General features: G+C 45.8%; 2 protein-coding genes and 1 long non-coding RNA gene across 4 annotated transcripts in view; 2 read left to right on the top strand and 1 right to left on the bottom strand.

The window, feature by feature from the left end:
- The window catches only part of LOC139024451 (uncharacterized), a 9,542-nt gene extending 7,913 nt beyond the window's left edge, over positions 1-1,629 (top strand). The window contains exons 2-3 of one of the 2 annotated variants that reach the window (XR_011475769.1): positions 1,344-1,412; positions 1,587-1,629. This is a non-coding gene — a long non-coding RNA (uncharacterized lncRNA). The remainder of the gene's footprint in view (positions 1-1,343; positions 1,413-1,586) is intronic. The other variant, XR_011475768.1, reaches the window with a different exon arrangement.
- Positions 1,630-3,049: 1,420 nt separating this feature from the next.
- On the bottom strand, positions 3,050-16,327 carry LOC112071102 (cell division cycle protein 20 homolog B). Its single transcript, XM_070439255.1, has 5 exons — positions 16,174-16,327; positions 15,998-16,072; positions 5,964-6,198; positions 4,249-4,331; positions 3,050-3,130 (listed from the first exon to the last, which is right to left on the bottom strand). Exons 1-5 carry the CDS (start codon positions 16,234-16,236, stop codon positions 3,050-3,052), a joined length of 537 nt encoding a protein of 178 aa, XP_070295356.1. The 5' UTR covers positions 16,237-16,327.
- LOC112071104 (probable glutathione peroxidase 8) lies at positions 6,499-8,317 on the top strand. The gene is made up of 3 exons (XM_024138577.2): positions 6,499-6,783; positions 6,974-7,235; positions 7,565-8,317. The coding sequence occupies exons 1-3, from the start codon at positions 6,562-6,564 to the stop codon at positions 7,726-7,728; spliced, it is 648 nt and encodes a 215-aa protein (XP_023994345.1). The 5' UTR covers positions 6,499-6,561; the 3' UTR covers positions 7,729-8,317.
- Positions 16,328-20,523: the final 4,196 nt, after the last annotated feature.

The following is a 20,523-nucleotide window of genomic DNA, read 5'->3' as shown; positions in this document are numbered from 1 at the left end:
GGTGGGCGTTAGGGGTTGAGGGTTAGGGTTAGGGTTTAGGGGTTGGGGTTAGGTTGGTAGGGGTTGGGGTTAGGAGTGGGGTTAGGAGGGGTTAGGGTTGGGGTTGGGGTTAGGATTGGGTTAGGGGTTGGGGTTAGGGTTAGGATTGGGGTTAGGGTTGGGGTTAGGGGTTGGGGTTAGGGGTTGGGGTTAGGGGTTGGGGTTAGGGGTTGGGTTAGGGTTGGGGTTAGGGGTGGTTAGGTGGGTTATGGGGTTGGGGTTAGGGTTGGGGTTATGGGGTTAGGGAGTTGGGTTAGGAGTTGGGTAGGGGTTGGGTTAGGAGTTGGGGTTAGGGTTGGGGTTAGGAGTGGGGTTAGGGGTTGGGGTTAGGTTGGGTTATGGGAGTTGGGGTTAGGAGTTGGGGTTAGGAGTTGGGGTTAGGGTTGGGGTTAGGAGTTGTGGGTTAGGAGTTGGTAGGAGTTGGGGTTGGGTTGGGTAGCAGTTGGGGTTAGGAGTTGAGGGTTAGGTTGGGTGGTGGGGGGTTAGGAGTTGGGGTTAGGAGTTGGGGTTAGGATTGGGTTAGGATGGGGGTTAGGAGTTGGGTTAGGAGTTGGGGTTAGGAGTTGGGTAGTGGGTTGGGGTTTAGGGTGGGTTGGGTTGGGGTTTAGGGGTAGGATTTGGGGTTAGAGTTGGGGTTAGGAGGGTTGGGTTGGGGTTAGGAGTTGGGGTTAGGAAGTTGGGTTAAGTTGGGGTTATGAACGTGATGGGGTTAGGGAAGTTGGGTTAGAGGAGTGAGGGGTTAGGAGTTGGGGTTAGGAGTTAGGGGTTAGGGGTGGGGTTAGGGGTTAGGGGTTGGGGTTAGGAGTGGCGTTGGGGGGGGTTGGGTAGTGGTGGGTTGGGGGTTGGGGTTAGTGTTGGTAGGGGTTTGGGGTTAGGGGTGGGTTAGGGTCTGGGGTTAGGGGTTGGGTTAGGGTGTGGGTTAGAGTGGGGTTAGGGTAGGGGTTTGTGGGGTTCGGGGTTGGGTTAGGGGTTGGGGTTAGGGGTTAGGGGTAGGAGTTGGGAGTTGTGGGGTTAGGGGTTGGAGTTGGGGTTAGGAGTTGGGGTTAGGAGGTTGGGGTTAGGGGTGGGGTTAGGGGTTGGGGTTAGGTTTGGGGTTAGGAGTTGGGCGTTGGAGTTGGATTGGGGTTAGGGTTAGGACGTTGGGGTTAGGATTGGTTCAGGAGTTGGGGTTTAGGGGTTGGGGTAGGGTTGGAGTTGGGGGGTGGGAGTTGGGGTTAAGAGTTGGGTTAGGGTTGGGTTAGGTTGGAGTTGGTTGGGAGTTGGGGTGTAGGGGTTTTAGGGTAGGGTTTTGGGTTGGAGTTGAGGTTTAGGAGTTTGGGGTTAGGAGTTAGGGGTTAGGAGTTAGGGGTTAGGGGTTGGGGTTAGGAGTTGGGGTTAGGAGTTGGGGTGTAGGAGTTAGAGTGCAGGGGTTAGGAGTGAAGGGTTAGGAGTTGGGTTAGGAGTTGGGGTTAGGAGTTGGGGTTAGGAGGGTGGGAGGTTGGGGAGTTGGGGTTGGGGGTGGCGGTTAGGGTTGGGGTTAGGGGTTGGGGTTTTAGGAGTTGGGGTAGGAGTGGGGGTTAGGAGTTAGGGGTTAGGAGTTAGGGTTAGGAGTTACGGGTTAGGAGTTGGGGTTAGGAGTGAGGGTTAGGGGTGGGTTTAGGAGTTGGGTTAGGAGTTAGGGGTTAGGGGTTGGGTTAGGTGTTGGGGTTAGGAGTTGGGTTGAGAGTTGGAGGGTTAGGAGTTGCGGGGTTAAGGTTACGGAGTGAGTGGTTAGGAGTGAGGGTTAGGACGTGAGGGGTTTAGGAGTTTGGGGTTAGGAGTGCGGAGTTGGGTTGGGGTTAGGAGTTGGGGTTAGGAGTTGGGGTTAGAGTTGGGGTTAGGAGTTGGGGTTAGGAGTTGCGGTTAGGGTTTCGGGGTTAGGGTTGGGGTTAGGGGTTGGGTTTAGGGGTTTGGGTTAGGGAGTTAGGAGTTGGGTAGGGGTTAGGATTAGGGTTGGAGTTGGGGGTTAGAGTTGGGGTTAGGAGTTGGGTTAGAGTTGGGGTTAGGAGTTGGGGGTTTAGTGTTGGGTTAGGAGTTTGGGGTTTAGGGGTTAGGAGTTGGGTTAGGAGTTGGGGTTAGAGTTGGGGTTAGGAGTTGGGGGGTGTAGGAGTTGCGGGTTAGAGTTGGGGGTTAGGAGTTGGGTTAGGGGTTAGGAGTTGGCGGTTGAGGGGTATGGGGTTAGGGGGTTAGGAGTTGGGGTTTAGGAGTTTGGGTAGGGTTGGTGGGGTTAGGAGTTGGGGTTAGGAGTTGGGGTTAGGAGTTGGGGGTTAGGATGTTGGGGGTTAGAGGCAGTTGGGTGGTTAGGAGTGGGGGTAAGGAGTGGGTTAGGGTTAGTTGGGGTTAGGGTTGGGGTTAGGGTGGGGTTAGGGTGTGGAGTTAGGGTTAGGAGTTAGGAGTTGGGGTTAGGGGTTAGGGTTTAGGGGTTAGGTTAGGTTTTTTTTTTTTTTTTTTTTTTTTTTTTCACTTTAGTGTTAACCAGGTAGGGTAGTGAGAACAAAGTTCTCATTTGCAAACTGCGACCTGGCAAGATAAAGCATAGCAGTTGGGACAGACAAACAGAGTTACACATGGAGTAAAACAGATAAAACAAGTCAATCAACATGGTAGAAAAAAAGAGAATCTATATATACCAATGTCTGCAAAGGCATGAGGTAGGGCAATAAATCGGGAATTAATTACAATTTTAGCAGATTAACACTGGAGTGATAAATATCAGATGACATGTGCCAAGAAGAAGAATACTGGTGTGCAAAAGAGGCCAGAAAAGTAAATAAATAAAAGCAGTATGGCGGGGTGACGTAATGGTGGGAGTACAGGGGAGGTGATGGGGGGGGTGGGGGCGGGGGGGGCGGGGGGCGGGGAAAGGGTGGACGGGGCGAGGGAGTGGTGGGGGGGCGGGGGGCGGGGGGTGGGGGGGTAGGGGGGGGGGAGCGGGGGAGGGAGGACTATGTGAACAGCTGCAACGATCGGTAGCTGCTCGGATAGCAGATTTTTAAAAGTTGTTGAGGGAGATTAAAAGTTCTCCAACTTCAGAGATTTGCTCACATTCGTTCCAGTCGCAGGCAGCAGAGAACTGGAAGCGAAAGGCGTCCAAATGAGGTGTTAGCTTTAGGGAATGATCAGTGAGATACACCTGCGTGAGGCGGTGCTGCGGGGGTGGTGTAGCCATTCGTGACCAGTGAACTGAGATAAGGCGGCACTTTACCTAGCATGCCTTGTAGATGACCTGGAGCCAGTGGGTCTGACGACGAACATGTAGCGAGGGCGCAAGCCGACTAGGCATACAGGTCGGCATGGTGGGTCGTAGTAAGGTGCTTTTAGTAACAAAACGAATGGGCAACTGTGATAAACTGCATCCAGTTTGCTGAGTAGAGTTGTTGGAAGCTATTGCTTGTAGATGACATCGCGAAGTCGAGGATCGGGCAGGATAGTCAGTTTTACTAGGGTAAGTTTGCGCGCGTGAGTGAAGGAGGCATTTTGTTGCCGGAATAGAAAGCCGATTTCTTGATTTGATTTTGGATTGGAGATGTTTGATATGAGCTGGTAAGGAGAGCTTTGCCAGTCAGCCAGACACCTAGGTTACTTATTAGATGTCTCCACATATTCTTAGGTCGGAAAACCGTCCAGGGTGTGATGCTAGTCGAGCGTGCGGTGGCAGCGCAGCGAACGGTTGAAAAGCATGCATTTGGTTTTACTGCGTTTTAAGAGCAGTTGGAGGCACGGAAGGAGTGTTGTATTGGCATTGAGCTGTTTGGAGGTTAGGATAGCACAGCATGTCCAAGTAAGGGCCGAAGTAGTATAGAATTGGTGTCGTCTGCGTAGATGTGGATCAGGGAATCGCCCGCAGGCAAGAGGCAACATCATTGATTATGACAGAGAAGAAAAGAGTCGCCCGAGAATTAACCCTGCTGGTACCCCCATAGAGAACTGCCAGGAGGACCCGGACAACAGCCTCTCGATTTGACACACTGAACTGCTGTCTGCAATATAAGGTAGTGTGCCTGAACCAGGCAAGGCAGTCATTAGAAAAAACCGAGGCTACTGAGCTGCCCGATAAAATATGGTGACTGACAGAGTTCGAAAGCCTTTGCCAGTCCGATGAAGACTGGTTCCCTCCTCTTGCCACATAGCTCCCACCCTGTCTTTTATCGATGGCGATATGATTGTCGTCTTAGTACCCCTTGAGCGTACATTCCTCTTGTAAGTGGTCGCTGCTGTGACAGGTCTGACGACACGCTGTGATAGGTCTGACACTCCAGCCTCCGTCACTGCGTCTGAAAGAGAAAGTTCACACCGTCAGTGGAAGGTTAGTGGAATCTGTGTGGGTAGCTGGACAGGTAGGATGACTGACAGTGAAGGGGAACAGGTGGTCACGGATCAGATGACAGAGGAATGGATGAGACTGAGGAATTCCTTTAACCATAACGTGGTATATTTACTGGGTAGTTTGCGCTGCATAACAAAGGAAACAGAATAACACGTATCCAATCAAATTCATAATCACAAAGATCAAATCATAACAATCATTCATTATTAACATAATTATGGGAATTCAACAATCCAGTTCATTAAGAAGTCAATAGGAATCATCCTTGAGTCATTTAGGCTCGTAACTATTTATCATAAATCATGAGAGGAATAAAACAAACAGTGATCGGGTTATTCAATCTATAATCCCCATTAGTTTGATATCAGAATCGAGCAGTTCAGCAAACGATAACGTTTCATATTTCACCCTTTCAAGTGTCTTCATGTGTACATGTAATTTCATTACATATTAACCATATAATCGATGGCATAATTGGCCTGTGAGGATCCGTAGGGCCGTGATCATTGACCATTCACATTACACCATAGGTTTGAAGCGTGCGCCCCCGAGCCGCGCGGTAATAACTATAAACAATAACTTATGGCCCACTCCCGATCGCAACAGATAGTTACCTTTCATCTGAACTGATTCGGTAGATTTACGTGCATTCGTGGACGCACAGAACTTCTGGATTAGACGGAGTTAAGGAAGAGAAAGCAGCGAGATCGGGGGCGATGTCGTTTTCCTCCTTTTATGGGGATGAGATCTGTCGGACATTTTCCACCTGACCTAATTAAAGCGCCCCCTGGCCCAGCTGAGCAAGTGGCCATGAATTAAAGGATTCTTTCACCAACTCCATGGGCCTTTTCTACAGTCAGCTTGCATCATGTATTAACACAACCTGAAACAATTTCAAAGATTTTACTGAGTTAGAGTTCATAAGGAAATCAGTCAATTTAAATAAATAAATTAGGCCCTAATCTATGGATTTCACATGACTGGGCAGGGGTGCAGCCATGGGTGGGCCTGGGAGTACATAGGCCCACCCATTGGGGAGCCAGGCCCAGCCAATCAGAATGAGTTTTTCCCCACAAAAAGGCGTTACAGACAGAAATACTCCTCAGCACAAGGTGCACCTGTGTAATGATTATGCTGCTTAATCAGCTTCTTGATATGCCACACCTGTCAGGTGGATGGATTATCTTGGTAAAGGAGAAATGCTCACTGACAGGTGTTCTAAACACATTTTGTGCTTATGGAACATTTCACATGAAACATGGAACACTTTACATGTTGCATTTATATATTTTTTGCTCAGTATATGTCTCTGTGTATCTTTACAGTCATTGGTGCTTACAATAACAGGAAATAAGATGAGGCCCTTTTCACATAACCAACATTGTGTAAATTTGCGGCTGTTTGAAAATATAGAAGTAGACCTTGTAGAGCTAACTGTTAAACCTTACCTATAGTAGGCTACTTATATTATAAGAAAAAAATCCTTCCTTCCTACCTTCCTTCCTTCCTTCCTTCCTTCCTTCCTTCCTTCATTCCTTCATTCATTCATTCATTCATGCCTTCCTTCATTCATTCAAACCTTGAAGGCTTGTCTCTGTGTTCTGCTCTTGTAGTTTTGTTCTCGCTGCGCCCCCTGGCGGTGAATCCAGAGACAGTCTCTGACAGACCGTGTCGAACTCCCGGCAGGGAGAATGGCGCCCCCTGGCGACCATGGGGCTACTGGCTAAAGGCTGCTCTGCGCTCAGCCGCCTGGTCACCATCCGACTCTTGAAGCGCTTGTACGATGCTGAGAGATGAAGCGCCTCGGTGCTTGTCTAAAAAAAAAAGAAGATGAAAATAGACTTGACATTAGAATAATGGCTGATAAAACATGAGTTATTAACTAAGATATAGGATCAAGTGTATCCCTATGTTCAAATCTTACGCTTTTTTTTTTTTTAAGTAGACTACAGTAAAACATTACAGATGTAAAGATTTTGCCCGAGATGTAGGCCTAGACAAATAATAAATCAGAGTTTTGATAAATCGACATAAAAACGAAATTCCTTTAGTGAAATTTGATACCTAACGCAGAACAGACCCGTTGCCTCCTCAATTCGCTATGCCAGCCAGACTCAACCCAGTAGCGGTTCACTAACTCCTTCCCCCGCCCCAAGCTCTCATTGTCCCCCTCCAAGATGGAGGCGCTGGAGGTTTTGGGGGGCTACCCGACCAAGCCATCGAACCCTCGATCACGAATGGTCAGGGTTCTACTAAGTATGACTGTTGTTATGGGATGTTTATTAATGTTACATAGTTTTCTCAAAATCGCTAAGTCGCGGAAGCCGCAAGATTTCTACTCTTTTGAGGTGAAGGACGCCAAAGGGAAAAGCGTTTCTCTGGAGCGATACCGAGGCAAAGTAAGTCCACATCAGCAAAACTACGCAAGTAAACTAACTGAACTCAGTGTAGGCGTACTGCTGAAGTCACTTCGTTTTTCTAAAATGTTGATAACTGGTTTATGCGATTTAGCACGTTCCCCCCCCCAAAAAATGTAATTAGTATTTAGGCCTAATGTTTACAATTTTCTGCTGTTCTTCCTGCGCGCAGGCGTCTCTGGTTGTCAACGTGGCGAGCCACAGCGAACACACAGAGAATAACTATCGCTCTCTGCAAGAGCTGCACCGGGAACTGGGAACGTCCCATTTCAACGTGCTGGCTTTTCCCTGCGGCCAGTTCGGGGAGACCGAGATGGGGACCAGCCGGGACATCGAGGCCAACGCCAAGAAAACCCATGGTGTCACCTTCCCTATCTTCAGTAAGATCAAAGTCATGGGATCGGAGGCGGAGCCAGCTTTCAAATTCATAACAGGTAGGACACAGTAGACTTTATCATTAAACCAGAGATGTAAATCAAGATATTTTAGTCTTTTTCTAAAGGACAAGAAGAACAAGGTGAAGTTTATCACAAGTAAACAAAGCTTAGCCTATAGGCCTTTACAGCCTTATCTTTAGTCTGACTAAAATTTTGTATTTTATTTTTTTCTATTCAAGATTATGTTTTTCATGGACACTGTGGGTGTATGAGGAATTAGTGTAGGAGGTTTTGGGAAGAATTGTAGTTATTGTGGTACATTGGCACACAACACAACATAGAACATTGGGCCTGACAAAACGTTTGTTTCCATTCAAATCATACAGATTCTGTAAAAAGGATTCCTAAGTGGAACTTCTGGAAGTTCCTGGTGAACCCCGAGGGCCAGGTGGTGAGGTACTGGAAGGCAGAGGAGCCCGCCGAGAGCGTGCGTCAGGAGGCCACAGCCATGGTGCGCCAGATCATTCTGAAGAAAAGGGCAGAGCTCTAACGGGTTTGAACTTGGAACTTGTCAAGACAGGAGTGACTACACCTCTGAGTTCAAGAGTTCAATTGAACGTCCTGGGGTACTGTACGACGGACGAACATTTCAACACACTTTATTACCCTGTGACGTGGGAAATGATTTGGCCACTTTGCCAAACTTTGCAGAAGATCATGCTCACTGCACTGTAGGTGGGTTTAGTATTTTACTGGATGGCAACAAGACTAGAATAAGAGCCTGTGTGTGTCTCTGTGTGTGTGTCTCTGTGTGTGTCTCTGAGGGTGTGTCTCTGAGGGTGTGTCGCTCTGAGGGTGTGGGTGTGTGTGTGTGTGTCTCTCTCTGTGTGTATGTCTCTCTGAGGATGTGGGTGTGTGTGTGTGTGGGCCATGTGCCATGTTGTTTACGACTAAGCTAGTATCATGGCCTGGACGAACCACTTCTAGTATCATGGCCTGGAGGAACCACTTTGATGTGTAATATGGGTTTTCTGTTCCATACAACTCTTTTTGTCAGTACTCTCTGGTAACTACATGTAGACATGGCCATCTTGTTCAGTTTGTCTTGCTCTGAGATAGATTAAAGACTGTTATGTTTATCCATCTTCAAATCAAAGTTTATTTGTCACCGTGCGCCGAATACAACAGGTGTAGTAGACCTCACAGTGAAATGCCGAATACAACAGGTGTAGTAGACCTCACAGTGAAATGCCGAATACAACAGGTGTAGTAGACCTCACAGTGAAATGCCGAATACAAACAGGTGTAGACCCTCACAGTGAAATGTTGAAATACAACAGGTGTAGGTAGACCTCACAGTGAAATGCTGAATACAACAGGTGTATTAGACCTCACCAGTGAAATGCTTGAATCAAACAGGTGTATTAGACCTCACAGTGAAATGCTGAATACAACAGGTGTAGGTAGACCTCACAGTGAAATGCTGAATACAACAGGGTAGTAGACCTCACAGTGAAATGCCTGAATACAACAGGTTGTAGTAGACCTCACCAGTGAAATGCTGAATACAACAGGTGTAGTAGACCTTAACAGTGAAATGCTGAATACAACAGGTGTAGGTAGACCTTACAGTGAAATGCTGAATACAACAGGTGTAGTAGACCTCACAGTGAATGCTGAATACAACAGGTGTAGTAAGACCTTACAGTGAAATGCTGAATACAACAGGTGTAGTAGACCTCACAGTGAAATGCTGAATACAACAGGTGTAGTAGACCTCCACAGTGAAATGCTGAATACAACAGGTGTAGTAGACCTTACAGTGAAATGCTGAATACAACAGGTGTAGTAGACCTCACAGTGAAATGCTGAATACAACAGGTGTAGTGACCTTACAGTGAAATGCTGAATACAACAGGTGTAGTAGACCTCACAGTGAAATGCTGAATACAACAGGTGTAGTAGACCTTACAGTGAAATGCTGAATACAACAGGTGTAGTAGACCTCACAGTGAAATGCTGAATACAACAGGTGTAGTAGACCTTACAGTGAAATGCTGAATACAACAGGTGTAGTAGACCTCACAGTGAAATGCTGAATACAACAGGTGTAGTAGACCTTACAGTGAAATGCTGAATACAACAGGTCTAGTAGACCTCACAGTGAAATGCTGAATCAACAGGTGTAGTAGACCTTACAGTGAAATGCTGAATACAACAGGTGTAGTAGACCTCACAGTGAAATGCTGATACAACAGGTGTAGTAGACCTCACAGTGAAATGCTGAATACAACAGGTGTAGTAGACCTTACAAGTGAAATGCTGAATACAACAGGTGTAGTAGACTCCACAGTGAAATGCCGAATACAACAGGTGTAGGTAGACCTCACAGTGAAATGCTGAATACAACAGGTGTAGTAGACCTTACAGTGAAATGCTGAAATACAACAGGTGTAGTAGACCTCACAGTGAAATGCCGAATACAACAGGTGTAGTAACCTCACAGTAAATGCTGAATACAACAGGTGTAGGTAGACCTTACAGTGAAAGGCTGAATACAACAGGTGTAGTAGACTCACAGTGAAATGCCGAATACAACAGGTGTAGTAGACCTCACAGTGAAATGCCGAATACAACAGGTGTAGACCTCACAGTGAAATGTTGAATACAACAGGTGTAGTAGACCCTCACAGTGAAATGCTGAATACAACAGGTGTATTAGACCTCACAGTGAAATGCTGAATACAACAGGTGTATTAGACCTCACAGTGAAATGCTGAATACAACAGGTGTAGGTAGACCTCACAGTGAAATGCTGAATACAACAGGTGTAGTAGACCTCACAGTGAAATGCCTGAATACAACAGGTGTAGTAGACCTCACAGTGAAATGCTGAATACAACAGTGTAGTAGACCTTACAGTGAAATGCTGAATACAACAGGTGTAGGTAGACCTTACAGTGAAATGCTGAATACAACAGGTGTAGTAGACCTCACAGTGAAATGCTGAATACAACAGGTGTAGTAGACCTTACAGTGAAATGCTGAATACAACAGGTGTAGTAGACCCTCAGTGAAATGCTGAATACAACAGGTGTAGTAGACCTCACAGTGAAATGCTGAATACACAGGTGTAGTAGACCTTACAGTGAAATGCTGAATACAACAGGTGTAGTAGACCTCACAGTGAAATGCTGAATACAACAGGTGTAGTAGACCTTACAGTGAAATGCTGAATACAACAGGTGTAGTAGACCTCACAGTGAAATGCTGAATACAAACAGGTGTAGTAGACCTTACAGTGAAATGCTGAATACAACAGGTGTAGTAGACCTCACAGTGAAATGCTGAATACAACAGGTGTAGTAGACCTTACAGTGAAATGCTGAATACAACAGGTGTAGTAGACCTCACAGTGAAATGCTGAATACAACAGGTGTAGTAGACCTTACAGTGAAATGCTGAATACAACAGGTCTAGTAGACCTCACAGTGAAATGCTGAATAACAGGTGTAGTAGACCTTACAGTGAAATGCTGACTACAACAGGTGTAGTAGACCTCACAGTGAAATGCTGAATACAACAGGTGTAGTAGACCTTCACAGTGAAATGCTGAATACAACAGTGTAGTAGACCTACATGAAATGCGAATACAACAGGTGTGTAGACCTCACAGTGAAATGCCGAATACAACAGGTGTAGGTAGACCTCACAGTGAAATGCTGAATACAACAGGTGTAGTAGACCTTACAGTGAAATGCTGAATACAACAGGTGTAGTAGACCTCACAGTGAAATGCCGAATACAACAGGTGTAGTAGACCTCACAGTAAATGCTGAATACAACAGGTGTAGGTAGACCTTACAGTGAAATGGCTGAATACAACAGGTGTAGAGACCTCACAGTGAAATGCTGAATACACAGGTGTAGGTAGACCTTACAGTGAATGATGCTGTCAAACAGGTGTAGGTAGACCTTACAGTGAAATGCTGAATACAACAGGTGTAGTAGACCTTACAGTGAAATGCTAACACTGATCAGGGTGTAGACCTCACAGTGAAATGCTGAATACAACAGGTGTAGTAGACCTTACAGTGAAAATGCTGAATACAACAGGTGTATGTAGACCTCACAGTGAAATGCTGAATACAACAGGTGTAGGTAGACCTTCACGTGAAATGCTGAATACAACAGGTGTAGGTAGACCTTACAGTGAAATGCTGAATACAACAGGTGTAGGTAGACCTTACAGTGAAATGCTGAATACAACAGGTGTAGGTAGACCTTACAGTGAAATGCTGAATACAACAGGTGTAGGTAGACCTTACAGTGAAATGCTGAATACAAACAGGTGTAGTAAGACCTTACAGTGAAATGCTGAATACAACAGGTGTAGACCTTACAGTGAAATGCTGAATACAACAGGTGAGTAGACCTTACAGTGAAATGCTGAATACAACAGGTGTAGTAGACCTCACAGTGAAATGCTGACAATACCAGGTGTAGACCTTACAGTGAAATGCTGATACAACAGGTGTAGTAGACCTTCACAGTGAAATGCTGAATACAACAGGTGTAGTAGACCTCACAGTGAAATGCTGAATACAACAGGTGTAGTAGACCTTACAGTGAAATGCTGAATACAACAGGTGTAGGTAGACCTTACAGTGAAATGCTGAATACAACAGGTGTAGGTAGACCTTACAGTGAAATGCTGAATACAACAGGTTGTAGGTAGACCTTACAGTGAAATGCTGAATACAACAGGTGTAGGTAGACCTTACAGTGAAATGCTGAATACAACAGGTGTAGTAGACCTCACAGTGAAATGCTGAATACAACAGGTGTAGGTAGACCTTACAGTGAAATGCTGAATACAACAGGTGTAGGTAGACCTTACAGTGAAATGCTGAATACAACAGGTGTAGGTAGACCTTACAGTGAAATGCTGAATACAGCAGGTGTAGGTAGACCTTACAGTGAAATGCTGAATACAACAGGTGTAGGTAGACCTTACAGTGAAATGCTGAATACAACAGGTGTAGGTAGACCTTACAGTGAAATGCTGAATACAACAGGTGTAGTAGACCTTACAGTGAAATGCTGAATACAACAGGTGTAGGTAGACCTTACAGTGAAATGCTGAATACAAACAGGTGGGTAGTAGACCTTACAGTGAAATGCTTACTTACAGACTCTAACCAATAGTGCAAAAAAAGGTATTAGGTGAACAATAGGTAGGTAAAGAAATAAAACATCAGTAAAAGACAGTGAAAAACTGTCTACAGTAGAGGCTATATACAGTAGCGAGGCTATAAAATAGCGAGGCTACATACAGACACCAGTTAGTCAGGCTGATTGAGGTAGTATGTACATGTTTAATGTAGAACAATCATTCAATGTAAAAGAAAAAAACTGTTAAGCTGATTACTTGAAATTCAACATTAACGGGACTTTGTTTCATTGAGTCATAGAAGGAATAGTATTTTACACGTTTGATACAATGTTGACCTTAAAAAAATCCTATTCGTGATATGGAAGTATGTGTAACTACTGAACTCAAAACAGCAGGCTAACACAGAATCCGTGTCACGATGAGGCAGGGCTATCTCCTCTCCTCCTGTCTCCTTTAAAAATATATATATATATTGATACAGAGATGTCATAATGATACAGATGATACAGAGATGTCTATCCAAGTCAATGGAACATTCCACTAGGCATTACTAGTCGATCGCTATCGACCGGTGGATCTCCCATAGGCATTCCTAGTCGATCGCTATCGACCGGTGGATCTCCCAAGCCATTCCTAGTCGATCGCTATCGACCGGTGGATCTCCCAAGCCATTCCTAGTCGATCGCTATCGACCGGTTGATCTCCCAAGGCATTCCTAGTCGATCGCTATCGACCGGTGGATCTCCCATAGGCATTCCTAGTTGATCGCTATCGACCGGTGGATCTCCCAAGGCATTCCTAGTCGATCGCCAAACATTTCTGTAAAACCCAACGATAAAGCCTTTTACATTCCTATTTTTATTCAGTTGTCTCACGCTGTTGGCCAATAAGTGCACTCGATTCGGTTGCCTGGCGGGCCCGGGTACGCAAACTGTTCCCATTTCATATGTCCGAAGGTACAAACTCTGCCTTCCCGGTGGGGCTCGGAAATCATAATCAAGTGCCACGGAAGGCTCAGATGATCGTATCTGCAGTAAACGTAACAGGTGTAAAAATGAAAGCTAATATCTGTCAACACTTTTTATTCAACACTTTTATAAACCATAAATCAGTGTATCGATGGGCTTGAATTTGTTATTATATTCTTAGGTCTTTTTATATATCGAGGAAAGTTTCACTTTCTCTGGTCATAGGAGTAACAATCTGAATTGGTGCATGAGGCAGGAATAATGCGGTGCGACTCGAGTTTCGCCATCAGCTGGAAGACGGTGAGTCTTTTTGGTCAGCGTCAACGGAGGAAAGGGAGAGCGGAGGGATGGTGAGAAGCGGACCCTCAGTCTGCCACTCTCTCCCTCTGCTGAGACGGACCATCAGATTCAGGCACCATCAGCCCAAGTTTTATGAGCTAACATGTTTTTATTATTATATATATATAATTGTGTATTTGTTGCTTGACATTAAAGACTGTAACACAGCAGAAAATCAGCACCCAAGAGATTTTAATTTTGGAAATCTTAATTATTCCCACGCATAATAGAGAGACGTGATCGTATAAAAATGTAAGCAAGGTTTGAAATTATTATGTTTTAGTCAAATATTATATCTGTTTGAGCTTCTTGTGGTCAATTTGCAGTCTACAAATTATTTGTAATTATGTTCAGGCCCCCGACCATCCGCTCAACATAAAAACATCGTCCCGTGGCTAAATCTGGTTGATGATCTCTGCTGTACTGTAGAGCCATTAGAGATGGTGAAATCAACGGACCAGTGGCGGTTTACATGGACAGCTAGAGGGCAGCAGCAGGTAAGCTGGTAAAACAAACCAATCAGCTAACAAGACACTGCCTCCCAGCCGCCCAATCAGAACAGAAGAGAAGGCCGGGGTGGCCAACCCTCTTCCTGGAGAGCCACTAGGACTCCAGCCCTGCTCTACCATACCTTATGCAGCTAATCAGAGCAACAAAGAGAAGCAGATTAGTAGAATCAGGTGCGTTAGTGCAGGGTTGGAAGAAAAGCCTGTATGCAGCATGCCCGTCCAGGTGGGTTAAATCCTTTGGCGGGTGGAGGCGGAGTTTCGGGTGAGAGGTTAGGGAGCAACTGTAGCGTGAGCTGACAAATGAGAAAACAGTCAGCTAACGTTACACTGCCTACTAACCAATCACGTTACATTACACTGCTTACTAACCAATCACATGTTGAACAACTCTCAACCTTATCAAATCACAGAAGTCAGCTGACATTACACTGCCTACTAACCAAATACAAATTATATAATACACACACAAAAAAAGGTGCTATCTAGAACCTAAAAGGGTTATTTGGCTGTTCCCCTTTGAAGAACCCTTTTTGGTTCCAGGTAAAGAAAGCCCTTTTTGGTTCCAGGTAGAACCCTTTCCACAGAAGCAAAAAGGGTTATCCTTTAGGGACAGCCAAAGAACCCTTTTGGAAGCCTTTTTAGTACACTCTAACCTGTTTTAGAGTGTACTAAAACCAAGCACATTTCACCACTATCTCATAACTAATTACATCATACGTTCTGACAATTCATTGATGAATTCAGCCCAGCACCTTGTAATAAGGGAAGAGTGTTTGACTTTCAGGGCTACTTGTGTTTCTGTCTCTGCCAGCTGCTTCTTTGACATCTGCTGTCCACTCAGCTTTACCACCAGACCCCGCCCACTCAGCTTTACCACCAGACCCCGCCCACTCAGCTTTACCACCAGACCCCGCCCACTCAGCTTTACCACCAGACCCCGCCCACTCATCTTTACCACCAGACCCCGCCCACTTCAGCTTTACCACCAGACCCCGCCCACTCAGCTTTACACCAGACCCGCCCACTCAGCTTTACCACCAGACCCCGCCCACTCAGCTTTACCACCAAGACCCGCCCACTCAGCTTTACCACCAGACCCCGCCCACTCATCTTTACCACCAGAACCCCGCCCACTCAGCTTTACCACCAGACCCCGCCCACTCAGCTTTACCACCAGACCCCGCCCACTCCCACAGGAGGACTTCAATCTGTGTTACCATCTAAACTCGCATTTGTGTTAGTCTGAGAAACCAAATATTTTTTTTGTAATAAATCAAATAGGTACAATAGTTTGTTTTAAGGTGCCTGCCTGCCTGTCTGTCTGTCTGTCTCTGTGTCTGTCTGTCTGTTAAGGGTGGGGGGGCACTGCTTCAGACAACAGCAGTGAGGAGTGTAGCTGACAGCTGTCAATCACATTAGCACAGCTAGCAGCGGTACACTGCCACACTGTCACCATCCTCTCCTCCCCTCTTCCCTGCTTTTCTGTTCTCTCCTCCTCTCCTCTCTCCTCACCTCTGTTCTCTCCTCTCTCCTCTCTCCTCACCTCTGTTCTCTCCTCTCTCCTCACCTCTGTTCTCTCCTCTCTCCTCTCTCCTCACCTCTGTTCTCTCCTCTCTCCTCTCTCCTCACCTCTGTTCTCTCCTCTCTCCTCACCTCTGTTCTCTCCTCTCTCCTCACCTCCTGTCCTTTCCTGTCCACTGATATGTTTAACAAACTGGTTTAACTATTATTTACTCCGTGTCTGCTTCATTGTATTGTGGCACAATCAACGTATATGTCTATTATTACTAGCCTAAGTTTATAAAATGATTGATATCACCACCTTACCTTTTGTGTAGTGGGAACGGGGCAATGTCTCCTCTTCGTCCTGAAATCCACCAGCAGTCTCCTCGTGATTTTCTCCTGACCGGTAGAATAAAAAAACAACAGTTTACATAGCGTTCACCACTCGACGTCCACCCCACAATTACGCACTACACAACAGAAGGTGGACCGAAACCTACCCAAAGCACCGTGTCCTCGGTTTTCACTTTAAAACGAGAATATCTAATCAACTTCCAGTCCATATTAGCTATAAAAAAAAAAAATTGTTTTAAACTCTTGCGAACTTTACTGACTGACAGTAGTAGCCTTCACTTGTTACCCGTTCAAATCCACTGTGGCTGAATGTGCACCTGTTTTGTGTCTGTGCTTCGTAGTCCCTAAATACGCGCAGGGGCGGATGCCGGAGCGGGAAGTCTGTTTCGTCTGCTCGCCATTGGTGGATAGGAAGGTGATCCCCGTCACTAGCAGGGTTTCCCTGTTTGGAGGCGTCCTAGTTTCCCTGGAGACAGACATGAACTGCCACAGGGAAACAATATCTAATCTAAAGAGTCAACAGAGGGCAACGCGGCAAAAGTTTTAAAGGTCTTGGCGCGGTTATAGAGAATAGCGTGTAATTTATTTTAAACTGTCAGCATTATTAGTGGTTATTTAGAAACAATCGAACAATTGTCTTGCAATTATTCTGTAGGGCCCTAATTCATTTTTGGACATTCCAGCATGCTTTATTGTAGACTAGCTCGCTCACACACACACACACACACACATAGAGAGAGTATTGAAAGTAAACAGGGTGTAAAATGAAGCTAATATTGTCAACACTTTTTATTCAACACTTTTATAAACCATAAATCAGTGTATCGATGGGCTTGGAATTTGTTATTATATTCTTAGGTCTTTTATATAGATCGAGGAAAGTTCACTTTCTCTGGTCATAGGGAGTAACCAATCTGAATTGGTGCATGAGGCAGGAATAAATGCGGTGGCGACCTCGAGTTTCGCCATCAGCTGGAAGACGGTGAGTCTTTTGGTCAGCGTCAACGGAGGAAAGGGAGAGCGGAGGATGGTGAGAAGCGGACCCTCAGTCTGCCACTCTCTCCCTCTGCTGAGACGGACCATCGATTCAGGCACCATCACGCCCAAGTTTTATGAGCTAACATGTTTTTATTATTTATATATATATAAATTTGATGTATTTGGTTGCTTGACATTAAAGACTGTAACACAGCAGAAAATCAGCCGCCAAAGATTTTAATTTGGAAATCTTAATTATTCCCACGCATAATAGAGAGACGTGATCGTATAAAAATGTAAGCAAGGTTTGGAAATTATTATGTTTTAGTCAAATATTATATCTGTTTGAGCTTCTTGTGGTCAAATTTGCAGTCTACAAATTATTTGTAATTATGTTCAGGCCCACCGACCATCCGCTCAACATAAAAACATCGTCCCCGTGGCTAAATCTGGTTGATGATCTCTGCTGTACTGTAGAGCCATTAGAGATGGTGAAATCAACGGACCAGTGGCGGTTTACATGGACAGCTAGAGGGCAGCAGCAGGTAAGCTGGTAAAAACAAACAAATCGCTAACAAGACACTGCTCCAGCCGCCCAATCAGAACAGAAGAGAAGGCCGGGTGGCCAACCCTCTTCCTGGAGAGCCACTAGGACTCCAGCCCTGCTCTACCATACCTTATGCAGCTAATCAGAGCAACAAAAGAGAAGCAGATTAGTAGAATCAGGTGCGTTAGTGCAGGCGTTGGAAGAAAAGCCTGTATGCAGCATGCCCGTCCAGGTGGTTAAATCCTTTGGCGGGTGGAGGCGGAGTTTCGGGTGAGAGGTTAGGGAGCAATGTAAAGCGTGAGCTGACAAAATGAGAAACAGTCAGCTAACGTTACAACTGCCTACTACCAATCACGTTACATTACACTGCTTACTAACCAATCACATGTTGAACAACTCTCAACCTTATCAAATCACAGAAGTCAGCTGACATTTACACTGCCTTACTAACCAAATACAAATTATATAATACACACACAAAAAAGGTGGCTATCTAGAACCTAAAGGGTTATTTGCTGTTCCCTTTGAAGAACCCTTTTTGGTTCCAGGTAAAGAAAGCCCTTTTTGGTTCCAGGTAGAACCCTTTCCACAGAAGCAAAAAGGGGTTTATCCTTAGGGACAGCCAAAGAACCCTTTGGAAGCCTTTTTAAGTAACTCTAACCTGTTTTAGAGTGTACTAAACCAAGCACATTTTCACCACTATCTCATAACTAATTAAATCATACGTTCGACAATTCATTGATGATTCAGAGCCCAGCACTTGTAATAAGGGAAGAGTGTTTGACTTTCAAGGGCTACTTGTGTTTCTGTCTCTGCCAGCTTGCTTCTTTGACATCTGCTGTCCACTCAGCTTTACGCACCCAGGCCCCGCCCACTCAGCTTTACCACCAGACCCCGCCCACTCAGCTTTACCACAGACCCCCGCACTCAGCGTTACCCACCAGACCCCCGCCCACCTCATCTTTACCACCAGACCCCGCCCACTCATCTTTACCACCAACCCCCGCCCACTCATCTTTACCACCAGACCCCGCCCACTCAGCTTTACCACCAGACCCTGCCCACTCAGCGTTTTACCACCAGAACCCGCCCACTCAGCTTTACCACCAGACCGCCCACTCAGCTTTACAAACCAGACCCGCCCACTCAGCTTTACCACAGACGCCGCCAACTCAGCTTACGCACCAGACCCCGCCCACTCATGCTTTACCACCAGACCACCGCCCACTCAGCTTAACCACCAAGACCCGCCCACTCAGCTTTACCACCAGACCCCGCCACTAGCTTTACCACGCAGACCCGCCCACTCAGCTTTACCACCAACCCCGCCACTCAGATTTACCACCAGACCGCGCCCTCTCAGCTTTAACCACCAGACCCCGCCCACTCCCACAGGAGGACTTCAATCTGTGTTACCATCTAAACTCGCATTTTGTGTTTAGTCTGAGAAACCAAATATTTTTTTTGTAATAAATCAAATAGGTACAAATAGTTTGTTTTAAGGTGCCTGCCTGCCTGTCTGTCTGTCCTGTCTCTGTGTCTGTCTGGTCTGTTAAGGGTGGGGGGGCACTGGCTTCAGAGCCAACAGCAGTGAAGGAGTGTAGCTGACAGCTGTCAATCACATTAGCACAGCAGCAGCGGTACACTGCCACATCTGTCACCATCCTACTCCTCCCCCTCTTCCCTGCTTTTCTGTTCTCTGCCTCCTCTCCTCTCTCCTCACCTCTGTTCTCTCCTCTCTCCTCTCTCCTCACCTCTGGTTCTCTCTCTCTCCTCACCTCTGTTCTCTTCTCTCACTCTCTCCTCACCTCTGTTCTCTTCCTCTCTCCTCTCTCCTCACCTCTTGTTCTCTTCCTCTCTCCTCACCTCTGTTCTCGTCCTCTCTTCCTCACCTCCTGTCCTTTCCTGTCCACTGATATGTTTAACAAACTGGTTTAACTATTATTTACTCCGTTCTGCTTCATTGATTGTGGCACAATCAACGTATATTGTCTATTATTACTAGCCTAAGTTTATAAAATGATTGATATCACCACCTTACCTTTTGTGTAGTGGAACGGGGCAATGTCTCCTCTTCGTCTGAAATCCACCAGCCAGTCTCCTCGTGATTTTCTCCTGACCGGTAGAATATAAAAAACAACAGTTTACAATAGCGTTCACCACTCGACGTCCACCCACAATTACGCACTACACAACAGAAGGTGGACCGAAAACCTACCCAAAGCACCGTGTCCTCGGTTTTCACTTTAAAACGAGAATTCTAATCAACTTCCATCCATATTAGCTATAAAAAAAAAAATTGTTTTAAAACTCTTGCGAACTTTACTGACTGACAGTAAGTAGCCTTCATTGTTACCCGTTCAAATCCACTGTGGCTGAATGTGCACCTTTTTTGTGTCTGTGCTTCGTAGTCCCTAAATACGCGCAGGGGCGGATGCCGGAGCGGGAAGTCTGTTTCGTCTGCTCGCCATTGGTGGATAGGAAGGTGATCCCCGTCACTAGCAGGGTTTCTGTTTGGAGGCGTCCTAGTTTCCCTGGAGACAAGACATGAACTGCCACAGGGAAACAATATCTAATCTAAAGAGTCAACAGAGGGCAACGCGGCAAAAGTTTTAAAGGTCTGGCGCGGTTATAGAGAATAGCGTGTAATTTATTTTAAACTGTCAGCATTATTAGTGGTTATTTAGAAACAATCGAAACAATTGTCTTGCAATTATTCTGTAGGGCCCTAATTCATTTTTGGACATTCCAGCATGCTTTATTGTAGACTAGCTCGCTCACACACACACACACACACACACACACACACACACACACACACACACAACACACACACACACACACACACACACACACACACACACACACCACACACACACACACACACACACACACACACACAACACACAACACACACATTTCGATCCCAAATATTTTTTTCTAGGAAGTGATAAAACAGTCTATAGAAGGC

The sequence above is a fragment of the Salvelinus sp. IW2-2015 genome, unplaced genomic scaffold, assembly GCF_002910315.2.
Source record: "Salvelinus sp. IW2-2015 unplaced genomic scaffold, ASM291031v2 Un_scaffold1523, whole genome shotgun sequence".
In the NCBI taxonomy this organism is placed as follows: Eukaryota; Metazoa; Chordata; class Actinopteri; order Salmoniformes; family Salmonidae; genus Salvelinus; species Salvelinus sp. IW2-2015.
Note: the sequence above shows the minus strand (reverse complement) of the source record. Positions and strands in the feature narration are given on the sequence as shown.